The sequence below is a fragment of the Acanthaster planci genome, linkage group LG10 (genome assembly GCF_054643075.1).
Source record: "Acanthaster planci isolate LZ-2023a linkage group LG10, COTS_SCS, whole genome shotgun sequence".
NCBI lineage: Eukaryota > Metazoa > Echinodermata > Asteroidea > Valvatida > Acanthasteridae > Acanthaster > Acanthaster planci.
In genome coordinates, this window is record NC_141786.1 from 9,239,906 (window position 1) to 9,258,151 (window position 18,246).

The window sequence follows — 18,246 nt, forward strand, 5'->3', positions numbered from 1 at the left end:
TGTCTTCAGAGCTCAACTATAACAGGCTAAAAAGGGTTTTTTCTGTCTTGAACACCTGAGTAACTTGTATTTTTCCTGGCAACTGGTTTACTTGTCTAGATCCCTATAGGTTGCAGGCCAGTAAAATAAACTGCCCCAGCCAACAGTGATAAATACCCGAAATTCAAAGAAATCATGAAAAATACTTACCGGTTTCTCTGGCGTTTGAGACGCACGTCAAATCAAAGCCCACTTTCTGATTTTTTATTTCTTGTCAAATTTCCATTCCTTAACCGATGACTTCTGAAGATATATATTTCCGCAGAAGGTCAACCCTAAAAACCCAGTCTCGGAGCCCGTGGCCATTTTGAAACATCGATGGCAACACTGCTTGAAGAATAGACCGTTTTCAGGCACCCATTTCTTCCCAATCTCACTCTGACGCAAGCTGGTATTCTTTTTGCTCGCCTACACCTGTCTTTTCTACAAATCTTTAAGTTCATGGGCCACGAAATGCCCTATTTTGTAGAAAATTTGAGTGAATACCAAATAATTCTGATTTTGCCCGTTTGAGCAGTTTTTGGCCTATTTATACTGGGCTGCATCCTTTAGTACCCCCCCCCGAAAACGTGAAAAATTGGAAAAGGTTGTCTCCCATCCTGGTTATTGGCGTATGACCTCGGGTGGGGCTGATAGTGCATAATTGTGTAGTTTTGCCATTAGGCTAACGTCTGTGAATTTCCATCTTCTTCAATTGCCAGAAATAATCACTTGTGACTAGCGACTGCAAACTACAGAGTTAATTTCTGTTGATTAGGGTTAGGTTTGGCTAACTATAAGTTCGAAACTCGCACACAGGATTTGCTCTTGAAGGGGGAGGGGACGCAGTACAGTAATCATGTTTTGAAACTCGGACTCTATGCTGGACCCAAAAAGAAATTTGACTTTCAAAATTTGGCCAAGCAGACCATCACTCTCCAGTCTTGTAATACCACATTACACCCACTAGTCAAACTATTTGAATTGGCCGAAAGTTTTCAGGCAAGTCAGTGGTGGCTTCCCCTTCCATCAGGCTTGAACATGGGAATGAAATTTGCTCAAGTTACTACATCAAAATGATTTGTTGATGGCCGTGAACAGAAAACACGTTACCCTTCTGGTGTTATTAGATTTGAGTGCAGCTTTCGACACATTAGATCGTGATGTTCTTTTGAGTTTACTCCAGTCACGTTTTGGAATTATTGGCACTGCCCTCATCTTGTTGAACTCATATTTGAGTGGTAGATCTCATAGGCTTTTGGTCAATGGTAAACCATCTAGTAAACGTAATCTTGAATGGGGTGTTCCTCAAGGGTCATGTTTAGGTCCTTTATTGTTTATCTTGTACACTAGTCAGTTGTTTGACATCGTCAATGCTCATCACCCAAGAATCCATTGCTATGCTGACGATACTCAGTTGTATTTATCATTTTGTCCAGATGAAACTGGTAGTCAGGAATTTGCCCTGTCAGGTATGGAGGCTTGCATACACGATGTCAAACAATGGATGTTTAATAATGGATTATTTTTGAATGACAATAAAACGGACTTTATCATTATTGGCACTCGTCAACAAATATCCAAGGTAACTTTGGATGGAGTGTGAGGGATGTCATGCATATCGTACATGTATTTGTGAGTATGCTGGTGTGTAGCAACAGCCCCATCATGCGGTGGCAGGGGCATTCCTCATGTTTGCCGTCACCTCTGCTGTCGGCCTTTCTACTGTTTAAATTTAATTAAATTGGTAAATTTCACTCTTCTTGGGCTTGTAAATTTCTTGTAAATCATCGAATGGGTTTCCAGGGGAGGGAGATATTGTTAGACATTGTAGGAAGGGTATAAATACATTATTTTATGGGTAAATTGGGCAAATGGTTTTGTTATCCTCGGGCGGTAAAACAATGGCGGCCTTATAGCAGTGTGCTCAGACAAGTGTGGTTTGCATATACATACATACATAAATATATCTGTATCGACGTCCATGGTACGGAAACCAAAACGATGAGTAGGATCTATGGTGGAGAAATTATGTGGGGTTATGTAATTTAGATCGTTTAATTGAAGGAAGTTACTGGTTTCGCAGAAGTGTACATTACTTGCATGTACATGTACAGGCACATGTTGGGCAAATTGTGACATGTAAATTAATGAGACGGGCACATGTACTTGAGGATTAAGTGACATGTAAATCCCTTGCTTATAGGAGATGATTATTGCTTTAATTTTGAAATTGTTTGGAATGAATGGACTTCAATTATATTAGATTCTATCTCTAAGGTACACAGTAATCAGAAAGTAATCTTCCCAGTACATGAGGGATATTGATTTATAGTCCTTATTCCAATGTACAAGTAATTTTAGAATTGGATAATGACAATAGGGTGAACTCTTTGTTATTTCCATCAGGAGGAAGTCCACAGTGTGAATTTAATTTTCTTGGCAATTAATCAATTTGGAAGGATGAGTAGATAAACTGTTTTTCCAGACATTTCCAATTTCATCATTTTAGGGTCAAACTGTGCCATTTCAATACATTCAGATTATACATGTATAATTCCTGCCATTCACCTAGAAGGAACAATTAACTTAAGTTGTGGTTCTTTTTCTTTAAATTCATCATGTTTGCCGTCACCTCCGCTGTTGGCCTGTCTACTGCTGAAATCTAAATAGCAATAACACCAGCAGAGATCCGAGCGCAGACTGTCCTGGTGTGCCTGCTCATGCGCACCCCCACCAGATAGCACCCCTCCCACAAGTATTCGTGTTGGGGAATCTGTCATTTCACTCTTGACTACAGCTCGTAGCTTAGGTACCTGGTTTGATGCTAATATGTCTATGAAAACTCATATTACTAAAGTTTGTGGTAGCGCATTCTATTATCTGCATAATATTAGGCACATTCGGAAATATCTCTCCGAGGAATGTACTGAGACACTGATTCATGCATTTCTGTCAAGTAGATTGGATTACTGTAACATGTTGTTTTATGGCTTACTCAGTGCTCATATTAGTCAGCTCCAGAGGGTACAGAGCGTTTGTAAACAACTCGTCTACAAGACACCCACATTTTGTCGAATTACTCCTCTTCTTATTGATTTACATTGGCTTCCGGTTTTATATAGAATTGAATTTAAAAGTTTGTTGATGACACACAAAGTCTTACATGATTTAGCTCCTCAATACTTAACTCAGCTTGTCTCCGTAAGGCCTCGGAACCGTTACCATCTTCGTAGTTCCAGTGATGGTGTCCTCCTCAATTATCCATCAGGTCGGGCTAAGGCTACCCTCGGAGATCGAGCATTTGAGTATTGTGCGCCTTATCTCTGGAATAAGCTTCCATGTAATATTCGAAGTGCTACCAGTGTCATTTCTTTTAAATCAGCGTTAAAAGCATATCTTTTTAAGAAAGCGTGTTATTAATTTCTGTGCTCTGGGTGGTTGTTAATTTTGATTGTAATTTTGTCTTCTTTGATTTTGTTGGACCTGTGTTGGAGAATCTGGGTGTTCTCTTGGAGAGTGCTTCAAGTTTTCGGGCACAAGGATGAGTCTTGGACACACGATGGGTCGTTGGAGGGAGAGTTGGTGCTGGCCGCGCGTGGAAGTCCCACCATGTTTGGTTTAAACTTTTAAATCAATGTTAAATTGTGTTGACTTTAATTATTTTGGGTCTTCGTAATTAGATGTTCTAACAGGTATTTTTTAATAATGTTAACCACTACTGAACATTTTTTAATGAAATGAGCACTATATAAATTGAATTTAATAATAATAATAATGGCGCTAACTTAGAAAAAAGGAATTTGATCTATAATTGTACATTTTTGGAATAAATTAGACGGTTCCTCATTAAAAACTTCCCACCTGAACTAGGAAGATACTTCTGAGCGGTTTCTCAACTTGGGTGATTGCCATTACGATCAAAAGCAAAGCTGTCCGTTATATGTACGTTATTACTTTATTGCGAACGACTGTGCCATCCCTGGATCTGTTACTTCTGAACCATAAACAATTATTTTTGAGACCACTTAGAAGAAATGAAACCCGAACACGGTTGAGATCCCTTTTATTTTCCAAAATGTAGAAAATTCAGATTATAAATGAAGTAAATCAGCATCAACCCTTTTGCTCACTGTATTCAAACCTACAAAGTTGCCTTGTGGGTTTGCGCCCAGGGAAGTGAAAAATATCTGGTGAGGGAAAAAAAATATCCAAAAGTTATGCGGTGTTGACCAAGCATTCAGGCGCACGGACTCCTGAAATTCGCTACGAATCGCAGTTACCGGCTTCCATATAGGACTCTTCTGGGTCTCGGGGTCCCGGCCCACCGCACTTCCTCCCTGCCCATCCATTTAACCCCCAAAAGGGTTCGAGCGACCATGCAAGGGAGGAAACGAGACAAGCCCCTAAGCCCTGGCCGCCGAGTCGGCCATACGTCTCGAACCTGTACTAAGGTGCTCACCTGGACTTCGCGGACAGTGCCAGCCGCAGAGCTTATCCGGTAGGCTAAGGTACTGCTGGTATTTGACGGGGTGAATTAGAGTCTCTTATAGCGACTGACTGACAGCAAGCGTTTGGAAAATAAAAACCACCACTGGGATTCGAACCCACGACCAACGATGTGGAAACCGTGACCTTAACCATTTGGCCATTTCATACAAGTTGCTTTTCGATAACAAAAAAGATAACAAAACCATTAACTCTACTGTGCAGAATGTTTCTGCGTATGCTTCTTGACAAAAGAGCTACGATGGTGCATCACGTAGCAAAATACACATACAAAGAAACAATGGTCGTCAACATGAAATGTTCTCCCTGACAGCTTCTCCTTCAGTAGTTTTGAATGCGCGCATTAATATGGGCAAGTCCCTGGACCACGTCTGGACACCAGACTACCTACACGCATAAACTGTTTCATAAAATTGTGTTGATAACACGCCATTTTTAATCGTTTTAGGGTGGTGGGGCTGTTTCTTTCGTGTTCTTTACTTATACTTTACTTTGAAAATCCTGAAACAAAGTTGACAGTAAGGTTAAATTAGACAGAAAGGTGCTCTTTGACGGTTTACATTAAAAGAACTTGTTGTAGCTATCCTTTAAATAAGAAATTGCAAATTCAGATTGTCAAAATGCAACCTGATGCAAGATAGTTTGTCACTGAATATTTAAATTTTATAAATCACATGATCACGTCATCGTTCATGCCATTTCATGACAGTCTAGTCTGAGTACAAGCCAGTGTTGAGGCAGAGGTTTTGATTCTCAAGTCCAAGACTTTGACCCACAATCCTTGCGTCCAAGACTTGACCCTGAAGGTCAAGGCCCTGCAGTGTAAAGTTACTACTACGCCTATAAAAATGTCACATCATATCTTGACTTAAGTATCGTTGGACTGGCAGTTGTTCTCAATGCCACCCTATTTGTTATTTTATTACAGTGACACAAAATCGTCGCTTGTCCCGATGTTATGTTACTTTTATACAGTATCTGTATGATGACGTCTTGTCGCACAGTTGCATCGTATTATCCTGCCGTCGTGTGGCACTTTCGTGTCCGATCGAGCTTTGCGTCATGCCGCTTGTTTGCACGTTGTGCTGTTGCGTCGTGCCGTCGCAACGAAAGTTTGCGTCATGCCGGCGAGCCGTCGCGCCGTGCCACTGCAGCGTCGAGTCTTTGTCCTGCTGTTGCCTCAGACTTGTGGAAAATAGACGCGCCCTTACAGACGTATCTTACAGACGTCGACTTGTTCCCACAGACTGGTTAGTAAGCCAGCAAGTCAGAATTAAAGCGTTTTATTACTTACAAGCCTGAATACAATGCTACAAGATATATCATAGAAATATGTCAAAACTCATCCATAACTAACATCATTCATATCTTCATACTATCTTCATACATATGATTGTGGAATGGATTTGGAATGTTCAAATAGCAATTTTACCCTTAAATTTCACTGTTTTGTCAGAATTAGGAGAGAAAAAAAATTCTACTTAATGGGAGACTGTTTCACCTTGTTTGAAGATCTTCTATTTATGATTTGTTCATGTGCTATTTACATTACGACCCTGGGTACAATATGGGGAACTTGTCAACCACAACATGTTCCTGATTTTAATTAAAGAGCACCTCTAAGGAAAAAAGACGTTTTCTCTGATTTTATCTGTTCAAATAAATATGGAAGGATCCAAATCAAATGCAGTGTCATTTGTCTTCAGAGCTCAACTATAACAAGCTACAAAGGGCTTTTTCTGTCTTGAACACCTGAGTAACTTGTATTTTTCCTGGCAACTGATTTACTGGTCTAGACCCCTATAGGTTTCAGGCCAGTAAAATAAACTGCCCCAGCCAACAGTGATAGATACCCGAAATTCAAACAAATCAGAAAAAATACTTACCAGTTTCTCAGGCGTTTGAGACGCACGTCAAATCAAAGCCCACTTTCTGATTTTTCAGTTTCTTGTCAAATTTCCATTCATGGAGCTTTGGACTATGAATGTTTCCGGTCAAAACGGACCTGTTTGGACTAATAAACTCAAGCTTCAGGAACTGTGTGTGTTAAAGAACCTTGGGGATGTCGAGTAGACCAAATAAAATACAATGCCGCACACGACGTAATGGTGATTTTTAACGTTTCAGCCTACTGCAGAGGGCCACCAGGATAAAATCCAGCAACTCCACCACTGTCATGAGGCTCATGCCACACAGCAGACCAAGGTAGCCTCCGATGTCACCTGTGGGAAACAAAAAAGGGAAATTGATGAGAACGTCAGGCCTGTAAGGAAAACAGTTAAGTGACAATATACATTTTCATGAAAAAAAATCATTTTACTAAACTTTCAAATGTAGTTTTTGTTCATATTTTATTAAAAACCCCTTCAATAACGGTACATCTTTTTATCAGATTTTGCCTAAAGTGTATTTTTAATTGTGCCCAGTGATTTCTTGCGCGGAAGTAAACTCCATTCAAGTCACTCTGAAAACATGCTTATAGGGCGTTTTCGAAACGAGTGGATTCGGCTTAGGCTTTGGTCTCGCTGGTTCCAGCCATTTTGAAGCAGCGTTTAAAACCATACGTTCAAGCTCTGCTTGGAACCAGCGAAACTAAAGCCTAAGCCAAATCCACTCGTTTCGAAAACGCTCATAAATTACCCACCCAAAAGAACCCTCAAAAACAGTCTAGACTATAACAATTTGAAAAGTCGCACTTACTCTGAAGATTATCCACAGTGTATGCCCCTATTTGCTCGATTCTTGTGTACATGATTTCGTCATAGTAGATATACACATCGAGATAATTTTCCCTTTAACAAAACACATAAAGCTTACTTTTTAATGCATAATTTTTGGTTTGATTAAGCAGATTCATTTAAACCGTAAATATTCATAGAACATACAAATTACCCCCAACTGTAAGGGACGACACGAAAGTCAGATCACTGACTAGGACAAGTTATTTTAACAAATATTCGTCATCTGCCATTACGATCGAACACCAACACACTACAGACTGACCTTATGAAGTCTTCGGTTACATTCATTTCTGCCTGTAACTCCTTACTGAGAAAGGAAGCTGGCCAGTACGCTTGCGACGTCTCTCTGCCGTAAGTGATGGCTTTGCAGGCGATTGGACAGTGACACTGGTTCTCTCGCGATAAAACAAACTCGTCTTTATGGGGCCCAAGAGGAAACGAAAAAAAATCCTGTAATGCTGCTGAACTGTTCAAAATAACCAGAAGTCCAAACGCCGTTCTGCTGTTTATTGGTTAATAAAAAACCATTTCAGAAAAGAAAAATCAAATTTGTGTCAATGAATTCATTCTTTAAACTTAATTTCCTGTAAGTGACCAATCAAAGCGCAGTGTATATGGTATGCAAACTATACCGCCTGCGCAGTTAAGCGGGTGAAATATGCGAAGTCACACATGACGATGACGACTTGATTCTTCGCTTACTTTACGCGGAACAAATTCTCTTCTCTGCCACTAAAAGCTGGTATAATGCTCACCCGTGTACAATACACAAATTTCTCTACTGCAGTTGTCAGCAACCAAAACATACAAGTTCCAGTTGTCTATGAATATTTGTAACTTCCCGAGAATATATATTTACTAAAAAACTAAATAAATAAGTATAATTAAAGACCATTACGTTTTTTATGAGATTTTGTACTGCTGATAATGTGCATTTTTTATTTCAGTTTTGTTCCAGTGGGAACACCGTCTAGACAAACAAAAAAAGGAAGAAAGAAAGAACTAGACCCCACTCATTGCTTGGAAGAAAAATTACAAGTTAAGAAAAAAAGTGGTCCGTAACTTTTTTGAGTAGAGAAAACAAAAAAGAAAAGACTTAGGCTGTGTCTGGAACGGGCTTCCAGAGCTAGGGCTAGTCCTATTGTCCACGCGTCTCCGCACATTTCCAATGGAGGGAAGACCTAGGCCTAGCTCTAGGCAACAGATTCAGATGCAGCCTCATTATCATCCATACAACCAGAAATGTTCAATAGCGCCCCCATACGGTAGAGTGTTCGGATTAAGAGGCGCTGTCGTATTTGATATTATGCTAATCTGCCCTTCATTCAACAAATAGATACTGGCATATGCTTTGGTAGGTATTTAAAACCCTGTATAGGTAGACTGTATGCGGGAAATGGGGAAAAATGGCAAAAATTAATTTCCATTTAGCAATGAAATAACTTGTAAAAATGTAATCTTTTCGGGGACAACTTGTGATTAAAAGTGTGTGTCTTGTCCGCTTCTGTAAATATAATTAAATCCAACTTAAACATAAATACACAACAAACCAAAAAGTAGGAAGGTCGAAATCGATTAACATGAAACAGTTAAAATAGCAGGACATGATAATCTTTTTTTAATGGGGGTGCTTCTTTCTTATCATTAGTGAACACAGGCACTGTAAAAACGAGGCATAGGCTCAGCACATTTTATAACCAAAATATCTCACCTTCATAGCGGTAGATGCAATGCACTTGCTTTTCCAAGGAGCAAATAGGTATATCACCTGTAGAAAAAGAAAGAACCGGTGGACGTCAGCAGATTTTTTTTTCTGTAGATTAACAGGAATTTCGAGGAGGGGGGCAAGAACTTTTATGTTCCATTCTTTCCAGGGAAGCACTATCCGCCACCCCCTCCTTTACCCCTTCTCCTCCCCCTTCTCATTATAGTCGTCGTCGTCGACGTCATTCCTATCACCACCACCACCATCATCCCCATCCACAACCCCATCATCACCATCACCCTTCTCGTCCTATTATCACCGGTCTTGTATTAATATTTATCATCAGCATCACCATCTTGTTTTGTTTTGACGGCATTCTTACGTATGCTCCACCTGTAGTCTCGACATCCACACTTCCGAGTGACATATAGTATCTTGCAGGCGTACTTGCAGGAAGCCGCTGAATATTTGAACCGGTGTCTCCCCCAGTTGCCGTCTGTGCAGTTTGACTTGTATGGCGCCTTTTGATTTATCATCTTTAGAGAAGGAACAGAACATTTTCCTTACATGACCTGTTTTGGTTACCTTAACGAAATGACACAATTAAACAACTGATTAAGAATCATACTAACTTCCCCAAATACGCCTTTTATACTGGTATTTAGTTCCCGCTTTTTTGTTTTCATTGAAAAGATCATAACCTCACATCGAAACACCAGTTCAATTCAGGAGAAAAAAAGACGACTTACAAGGATATCTTCTTCAATCAAACTAGAGGTCTGGGTTTCGTGAATATAATTTTGTCACTTGAAAACAGTTTACCGACTGTGGTGTTCAGTTTAAAGAGTGCCTGTCCAGGAAGATATACCCACGATAGTTAGCAATGCCACTTACGACTTTCTGCCGCACGACTATCGAGGTCTCGAAGCCCGGCGAAAGGGAGAAAGCAAAATCCTTGATCATAGGATACTCGCCTTGAGCATGTAGCAGCACCTGGGGGAAAACGTGTTTGGTCAATGTAGCATTTCGATTGGAATTTCTTCCAAGAGTTCATTGTACAAGACATGTGGGCAGAGATTTTTGGCCTCTTGTGGGGGGGGGTTCTGAAACTTCATTGCAGCCTCTATCCCAGGCGAGATCGTGACACACGATCGTGATCGTGAGTGTGGAGTACAGTGCTGCAGTCTAAAGATGTGCATAGTCACAGGGGTTTATTTTTCAAAAGAGTAGTAGATATCTGTCTTTGTCCTTTGACAAATTACGAAGCCGCGACGTGGTGTTCGGGGCCCGGAAAAAATCCGAATATTAGAGGCTCTCTGGTGCATTCTTACGCATTTCGTGAGCTTTCACTGGGGATTTCCCACTGACATATTTAAAGTACAGTGCTGTATTCAAATGGTGTTATTTTCAAAATTTCAACAAATATGTTTACAATGCAGAAAACTTGTAAATGATTCCGAATTGACACATGTATCTCTTGATTGCCCGGCGTTACATTTTATTATTTTTGATCATTTTTTTGCGACCAAGTGTGATTACCTTCGTCTCAAAAGTGATCTGTACATTAAGTCATTGTCAAATCAAAACGAAGTTTAAAAATGTTGACGCAGAATATTAAGCATTTTTCACACTTCCTCAGTGCATGATGTGCATTACTTTGGTTGGGTCTACATCTAATACTTGTGCTTGTGCTTCAAGTGTTTTTAATTCATTACGTAAGTTACGGAATTTATAAATATGGTTGTAGAGAAGAATAGGGGTAAACGTTTCAACTGAACCATTGCCTCTGTCAATCACAACTATAAACAAACGGTGAGACTATTTGGAACATTTTGAGAGCAGGAATTTTTCCACTCACCCATGACTCAACTTACAGGTAAATGTGTGAGGTCGTCCCCCCCCCCAAAAAAAAACAAATTAAATAAAATGACTAAATAAATAACAATGATAAATAAATATAAAACTAATAAAACAATGGAAATGCATATTGCTTTCAACATAATTAAAATACCCATAACTTTTCACCTTTCGAAATATAAGAAATTAAAAATTATGAAGGTAAAATATAAGGCTTGGATCCAGGACATCAGATTATGTCATGAAGTCTGAAATTCAAAAAAATGTGTCACGAACATGTCTAGCTTCCTAGTTGCCAAAAGATCTCTCAAACCATATACGTTTCTGTTGAATGTACCCTTTCGAACTGAAATTGAGAGAAAACGGTCAAAGGTTCTCACAGAGTAACACATGCTATTTATTTGGGGGGGGGAACGCTCAGTGCTAACCGTGAAAAAGTGATAACCACGGAGGAAATCACAGAAGGTAGTCTGGATCCGCCCCCGATCAGCCCGCGGCACATGCTAATCTACCGCGCACAGACCACTATGTTGAGGGCGGCCGCGCACGCAGGGACTGCCGCCAGACCACCCCGCACGCAATGCTCGGCGGCAGCCATTCGAAATTATGACGCAATTCATCGTTCTGCGATCAAAAGAGCTCACACTCACCCCCTTAACCCCATCCCCCTAAGTGTTTTTATTTATTTTTTTTTCTTTTCTTTTCAAGAATGATAGCTAGTTTCTTGTCACGCAAAACCTTCAAAATGCCACTTGAAAAATATGTCCATTTTTCACAGATGAAACCGTCAGAAGAATTAACGTGTTTTTCCCTTAATTTTTGTCGTCGATTATGCCCGGGCATGTATTTATTCGGGCAACTCAAGCACTACCCGTTCATGTGCAAGTCGTTGGAAGTAGTGTGGCTCCTGGGGAGAGAAATCTTAACTTCATCATTTTCGTAGGGAGACATTATAAACCACGTCCTTAATGTGATGCGTGCGCACAACGTGTGCGCAGTGACCCATTTCGATTCATACCATTCGCTGTGCAACAGTATGGGCCCTTTTAACGTTTGTTTCTGTACAGGTAATAATCAGGAAATGAACTGCGCATATCAGGCCGATTCACAGGTTTGTGTGTGAGGAGACTTCAGTGACTTGAAAAAGAGGGGGGGGGGTTGTATAGGTAATCCCTCGACCCCACCTAAAAAAATGTTTGTGTGAGAGTTTTGTTTTACATTCAGTTGAGGACCGTGAACAATAGAGGACAGTAGGGTCCGCGGTTGAGGAAAGATCCGCAGTTGAAAATCGTGTGCATAACAAAATGAGGAACAATATGAGGTCCATGATAGAAGGTATTTATACATTTGTGTGTTGGGGGGGGCTATATTCCCCAATCCCCATGGGATCCCTGCGCATAAATTTGCTTGGAACACATAGCAATAAATATTCCCTTCCCCAGGGTTCCAACTCCCCCGTCAGAAGGCAAGAATGATTGTGTCAAACGTGTAAACGAGACTGAATAAAAAAGTATCATTTTCGATTCAGAGTAGGACAAACGAATGCACCGTATGTATTGGCAAAATAAATCAACTGGCTGCAAATATAAAATGAGGTTTCGCTTCAGAACTCTAATCTGAATACAGTAGCATGTGTCTTAATAACCCCAGTGAAAACAGAAACTACGTTTTCTTTATGAGCTCCAAGTTTTTTTTTCTGATTGCAGCACTATTGACATTTTGTCGTGCTTCAGAAACCATGCACCCGAGAGAAAGGCACTGAAAACAGGCTACTTATCTTTATTATCTACATGTATCATATAAATACTGTGTCAACTGAACAATCATGAAAGGTTTAGAGCAAGGAATGACACTGTAGATGGAGAATCTCTACTTATTTAACCGGATATGGATTACACCAGATGTATTGCTGGACATCTCAATAGGTGGGGCGTGACCGATGTTGAAAATGCTTGATGGGAGGGAGGGGGTGAGTATTACCCGCGTAACGTTTTACCCAAATCAGTTTTCTTAAAGTACTAATCAATGTAGGTTAGGTTTTCAAGCTCCCATTGAAAAAGTTCCGTACCTTCAATCCAGCCGCGGTACTTTCCCCGTATGTATACAGATATTGCTGGACATTCAAGCGCATGAACAACCCATGCCTGCTGCCCGGATGTCTGACAATTAGCGCCTCGTGGTCAGACAGAGGATCGTTGAATGTGTAGCACACCCCGTGGTCCGTGATGCTCCGGGTGAAGTTCCGGTACGAACAAGTCTCGGATACCCACCGACATTTGACCAGCATATCCTCGATCCGGTAAGAGGCGTCGATCATCCTGCCCATCAGCTCTTCGTTGCTGGACGAGTTGAACAACTTCGAGTCGACGAGCGCGTCCGTATCGGGCGGGGTAGCCGGGTTGGCGAAGATGTCCGATAGCAGCTGCACTTCGGAAGCGTCCAGGGCGTCTTTGCGAAGCATGTTGATGTTGCAGAGGGTGAGAGCTGGGAAGGTGATGTTGGGTGGGTACTGGACAGAGATGGAACTCATCTCTGGGTACTCGAACATCAGCATGATGGCACGGATTATGTCAAAGATCAGCAAGGCAGTCATACCTGTCACAACAAGCAGCCACACAAATCTGGGGAACAAACGCAAGGTTAAGGACAAAGACATATAACTTACATCTGATAATCGCGGTTACATGACATGCAGACGAAAATGACGCAAAGTGTTTGTTGTTGATTTTGTAATTAAACTTTTTATATCATGCGCAGATAGTAGCTTGACCAATGTAGCATTATAAATTGCTTTTTAACACACGCACAATCGGCTTAACCTCTCCAATTTAAATTCAATTATTCTTTAATGCCTCAAGCATAGAAATAGACTAATTGAATCACTAGTAAATTGTAATTCTGTACGCATTCAGACGGGCAGAAAGGGACATGTTACGAAGATGTCAGATGTGCATTTACAGGAATGGTTGCCATGTGGAAGACTTACCACATTAAACTGATGAGGTAAGTAGCGAAAACAAAGCAGATAAGATTGATTTACATGTTTATACATTCCTTGTTTTCAAGAATGCGTTCTTAAAGCAAAGGTATTTTCGCACACTTGTTAACCACATATGCAAACTTGTCACAGTGCCGATTTCAGTACCCTTAACACCGGTCTAGTTTGTTCACCCATCTGTGTCAATAACATCACAAGCTGTATACCATTGCAAAGGGGGCATTCTGCTCTTCAAGTTCTAGAGATATGTTTGACTTTTCCATATATAAGGTAGTTTTGCTACATTTGCAAATAGGTCATTTGGGAGACATTTTGTGGTAACATTTTAGTGTCTACCTATTTTCAAACTACCAGAAGGAGGCCGAATTTTACAGTCCATATGTTGAGCGATGATAGTTTAGGCCTAAAATAAAGACATTCAAAGTTTGGTTCAGATCAGATTAGGGAATATTGAATTATGGGACAGTAAAGTTGGAAAAAATTTGTGCACTTTTTTATGGGATTGTCTCCCTAATGACCCATTAGCGTTAATCAATTATTAGAGTAATTTTTAACTCGGAATACATTTAATGTGGACACCCCGTATTGCGATTTATTGACGAACTTGTCTATAGACACAACACGATTCCTTCAGCACACTCCTGCGGCAGCACCAAGCTGCAAGTCTCGGTCCATCTAGCGTAGTTAGATGCGGCAGAGATCAAAAGGGTGTATCCAGGGCCTCAAAAATTGGTCACACCGTTTGTAGAGCCACAAATCTCCTGGTAGGCACTCTGGTAGCGATCCAGGGCAGTCAAATCAATGATGACAATGACCCGCCACACTTTCACAAGCCAGGGGGGGTGGGGAGTGAATAATAATTTTGTACAAAAACAAGCCAGCATATGGGAGTAAGCATTTCCACTGACGCATCTGTGGCAATGCCAGAATGATCCTGTGAATGAAACCCTCGGTAAAAGGAATGCCTACGCACAGCTTGAAAAGTCATGCAATTTGGGTTAGCTGTTGTGCAGTGTTTGGTTAAGAGATCAAAACACGTCTGCGGGACTGGGAACAACATGTGGCGAGCTCACTTGTGGAGAGGTTAAAACCAGATGAAAATTACGACTTGGAGACACATTGACAGCGCAAACCTATGGCACGGGAGACACGGGATGTGGAACCTTTATGGAGTATTTGTGAACACCTTCGAAGTCTTCTGATGCCACTTACCACGGTGCACAGCGATACTAAAATAATGTTCTTGCATGCTTCTGTGTTTGTTTTTAACTCCGTGCAATTTGAGGTCTGCTTTGCTGACATCAGGTAGAAAAAGCGCACATGCGTGCACCATCACACAAACAATCCTGAAATCAATGTCACGAGACCCGTACAAGTCGGCGGTTGCAACACGAATTGACGTAAACCCAGTAGCTTTCGCGCCCCACGAATAGACGTGTACGGTAATGCTCGACACAACAGTTCGTCGTACCGCAACTGCCTACGATATATCAGTTCTTATCTAAGGACATTTTGGAAGGCTTAATAAACTCTAGTAGACTATTACTTTTACAGCCGAGTTGTGAAGAGGCCACCCCCTCTATGCCCTGACAAGAGCGTAAATCCTGTGGAGATGGGGGGGGACATCCAAAGATTGGCGACAGGATCAAATACTGTGTAGGACGATATGAAACAAATTTTGATTCATTGACTTAAACTGTAGAATGGTTCGAGGCTTCTTTCATTTTCGTTCATGCCCTATTTGGAAATTATTTTGCCTTCTTCGGGGGATTTTTGTAAGAATAAGGCCTAAAGTTATTAACGATTTTATTCTATGTTTAAATGACTCGCCGAGAGTGACACAAGAAATTAAAATAGTTTTTACAGAGTGACCATGCAGGAGTCCTGAAAAGAAGTAATGAATCAAACCATGCATGGGGAGTCTCAAATCACAAGCTGGTTTTTTAACAGTACAGGCAATTCACAATACAGCGGGCCACCAGGATTTTCCTGCAGACATGCCACATTTCAAGTTTACGGTCGACGCTGCTGCGATTTAGGGGATATTTGATTGATGAAGGCTTTCCCTGCGCCACACAAAACCACCATTCTGACTTCTGAACACCCGCTCGCAATAAGCAATTTCGAATTATCAACCACGATAACCAATCATTCGGTACAAATTAAAGTTTTCGCGCACAGCGCAGTTAGCAAATGAGACTTTGTCGACTATCCCATAATGCACTAAGAAAAGGCCTCTCAATGACAACCTCCTGGTGGCGCACTGCACTGTCAATCCCCCCTATTCAATTCTGCTTATTTAATTTTTTTTCACTCACGTTTATAATGCACATGTTAAACAGTGTGGATACTTTCTCCAATTTCTTTTTTGAAAACAAAATAGTAACAATTTAAACGATACTACGATGAACAGTCTTCAAGACCTACGTGTAGAGCAATCCTGAGGAGTGCAGTGAGGCACAACCATTGAAAACATCCTTCTGACCAACCTGCGAAAAGTATGATATGTGCTGTTGGTGACGTAGCGTAGACCATGGAAAGTCGTGTCATCCCCAAACTGCTGAATTCTCGCCGCTAGTATATTCTTGCAGGTGTCTTTCGACTTCTTTCTTTTAAAGCCTCTTTTCCTCCTGGTGACCGACGGACGCCGTCTTTCCCGACCGTCACGAAGATCGTCGGTTTCCATGTCGAAATTATGATCAGTTCCGTCGCACGGACGGTTCATTGCAATAGCAGTGTTTCAACGTAACGTGTATATAGGCTTACGATGTGAACTCAACAAAATGAGGGTTGGTTTGACTAGGCCTGCTTGACGGGAAAAAGTCTGTCCTTGCCAGAGATAGGCGTTACTGGCTACGTCTCATCACCACACGATGCACACCGTAAGCTCGAAGTCAAAGCTTCAAAATTCCCAAATCGGCCGCGGCTTCCTTATGTCAAGAAAGTGCCAGCATAAACTTTGCATTTGCACAGTTGACCCATGTTTGTCTGTCGTTGTTGCTGGTATACATGTATGTTAAACTCTTCACTTTATTGATCGCCGAAATAAGGCCTGGTATTTGCATATGTCAATAAGTAAAGAGTATTCCAGCGGCTCTCTGACGTGACTGTAAAGAGTAAGGTATCGTGGTAACTGAAGAAATGGTAAGCATTTTCAATCCCTCAAGGGAATATTATTGAACCTCTGCCTGGCCAAATGAAATGTTAATTAGTAAGTATATATTACCTAAGTACATATTACATGTGACTAGATTGTACTCAACATTTGGCTTAAAAGAGATCCTACACTACCAACATCTCTACAATAAGTGTAATGAAATCCACACCGACCTGCAGTTTTTGCTGTTGCTGACAGAGAGCAACGACCAAGCTTCTTTGTGCTTCAGAGTAATACACTTGCAACAATATGTAACCACAGTGTAACCACTTGAAGAGGTAGGGAAAAGGCTTCAGATATTGCGACATCTAGGGGTTTGAGAGGTAGATTGGCTACCCAGAGACTAATATACAATGAATTTATCTTTCGGCAAAAATTAACATGAGAGAAAATAAGAGGCAATTTGTGTCCAAAACCAACTGGACCGATTTCGGAAACATGCAAGGTCATATTTTGTGTTGGTGTTGGGTTGAGGGCGTACTTGGGAGAGAGGTACAGCAGGTATGCTTTAAATATGCATGACGGTACATGTAAGCTGGCATCGTTGCAGCCCAAATGCATTAAAATGAGGAGATTTGATGACTATAGAAAATGCACAGTATTATACATTAATCCCTAAGGTGCATAATTTTAAAATCTTACTCTCTGCTGGTCAAAATAATCGTGAGATTTGTTCCGAAATGGAGTAACGGGACGTTGAAGGTGGATAGGAGCGTACTTACGTCGCGTACACGTGAGCACTCGTGTTCACGTAAAGTGGCAGGAGACTATTCACACGGCAAGGAGAATAACGCGGTCTGCATAGGAGTACTCAGACCTGAATCTTATAGGCTGACAGAATCGCGGGTTACTTTGTATTACATGTGAACATGTGAAGTTTCTACAAAGACAGCAGCCCGCGTGCGTGTTTGTTTGTCGAGTCTACAATTTTCAATGTGTCGAAGAAATAGAGATAAACACGTATTGGATTCTTCTCTTGAAAGTGAGTGGATTCACTTCCTATGAAAGTAACTACAACTTAATCGTCGATCAGGTAGGACGACGGCACGGAACCTGTCTGTGATGCGGGGCTGCTGTGATAGTCCTTAACACGAACCTGGCGGTGGCCCAGCAGAACAGCACCCGTACACCGCAGTTGCGACACAACACAAGCAGTTGGCGAGGCTTATACATCGTTTTTCTAAATTTGAAGTGCTTTCACAGACACAGGATATTTTTCGAAGCAGTCCTCCAAAAGTCTTGGCATATTATTAAACTGCAA

General features: G+C 41.1%; 1 protein-coding gene across 2 annotated transcripts; it reads right to left on the reverse strand.

The window, feature by feature from the left end:
* Positions 1 to 5,794: 5,794 nt before the first annotated feature.
* LOC110984982 (acid-sensing ion channel 1C-like) lies at positions 5,795 to 16,967 on the reverse strand. 2 transcript variants are annotated; one of them, XM_022245655.2, is made up of 8 exons: positions 16,318 to 16,967; positions 12,899 to 13,451; positions 9,868 to 9,966; positions 9,356 to 9,509; positions 8,980 to 9,036; positions 7,531 to 7,684; positions 7,228 to 7,319; positions 5,795 to 6,749 (listed from the first exon to the last, which is right to left on the reverse strand). In XM_022245655.2, the coding sequence occupies exons 1-8, from the start codon at positions 16,551 to 16,553 to the stop codon at positions 6,643 to 6,645; spliced, it is 1,452 nt and encodes a 483-aa protein (XP_022101347.2). In that variant the 5' UTR covers positions 16,554 to 16,967; the 3' UTR covers positions 5,795 to 6,642. The 2 variants fall into 2 exon arrangements, with proteins under 2 accessions (XP_022101347.2, XP_086998423.1); XM_087142297.1 differs by having other exon boundaries at positions 16,256 to 16,967.
* Between the last annotated feature and the right edge of the window lie 1,279 nt (positions 16,968 to 18,246).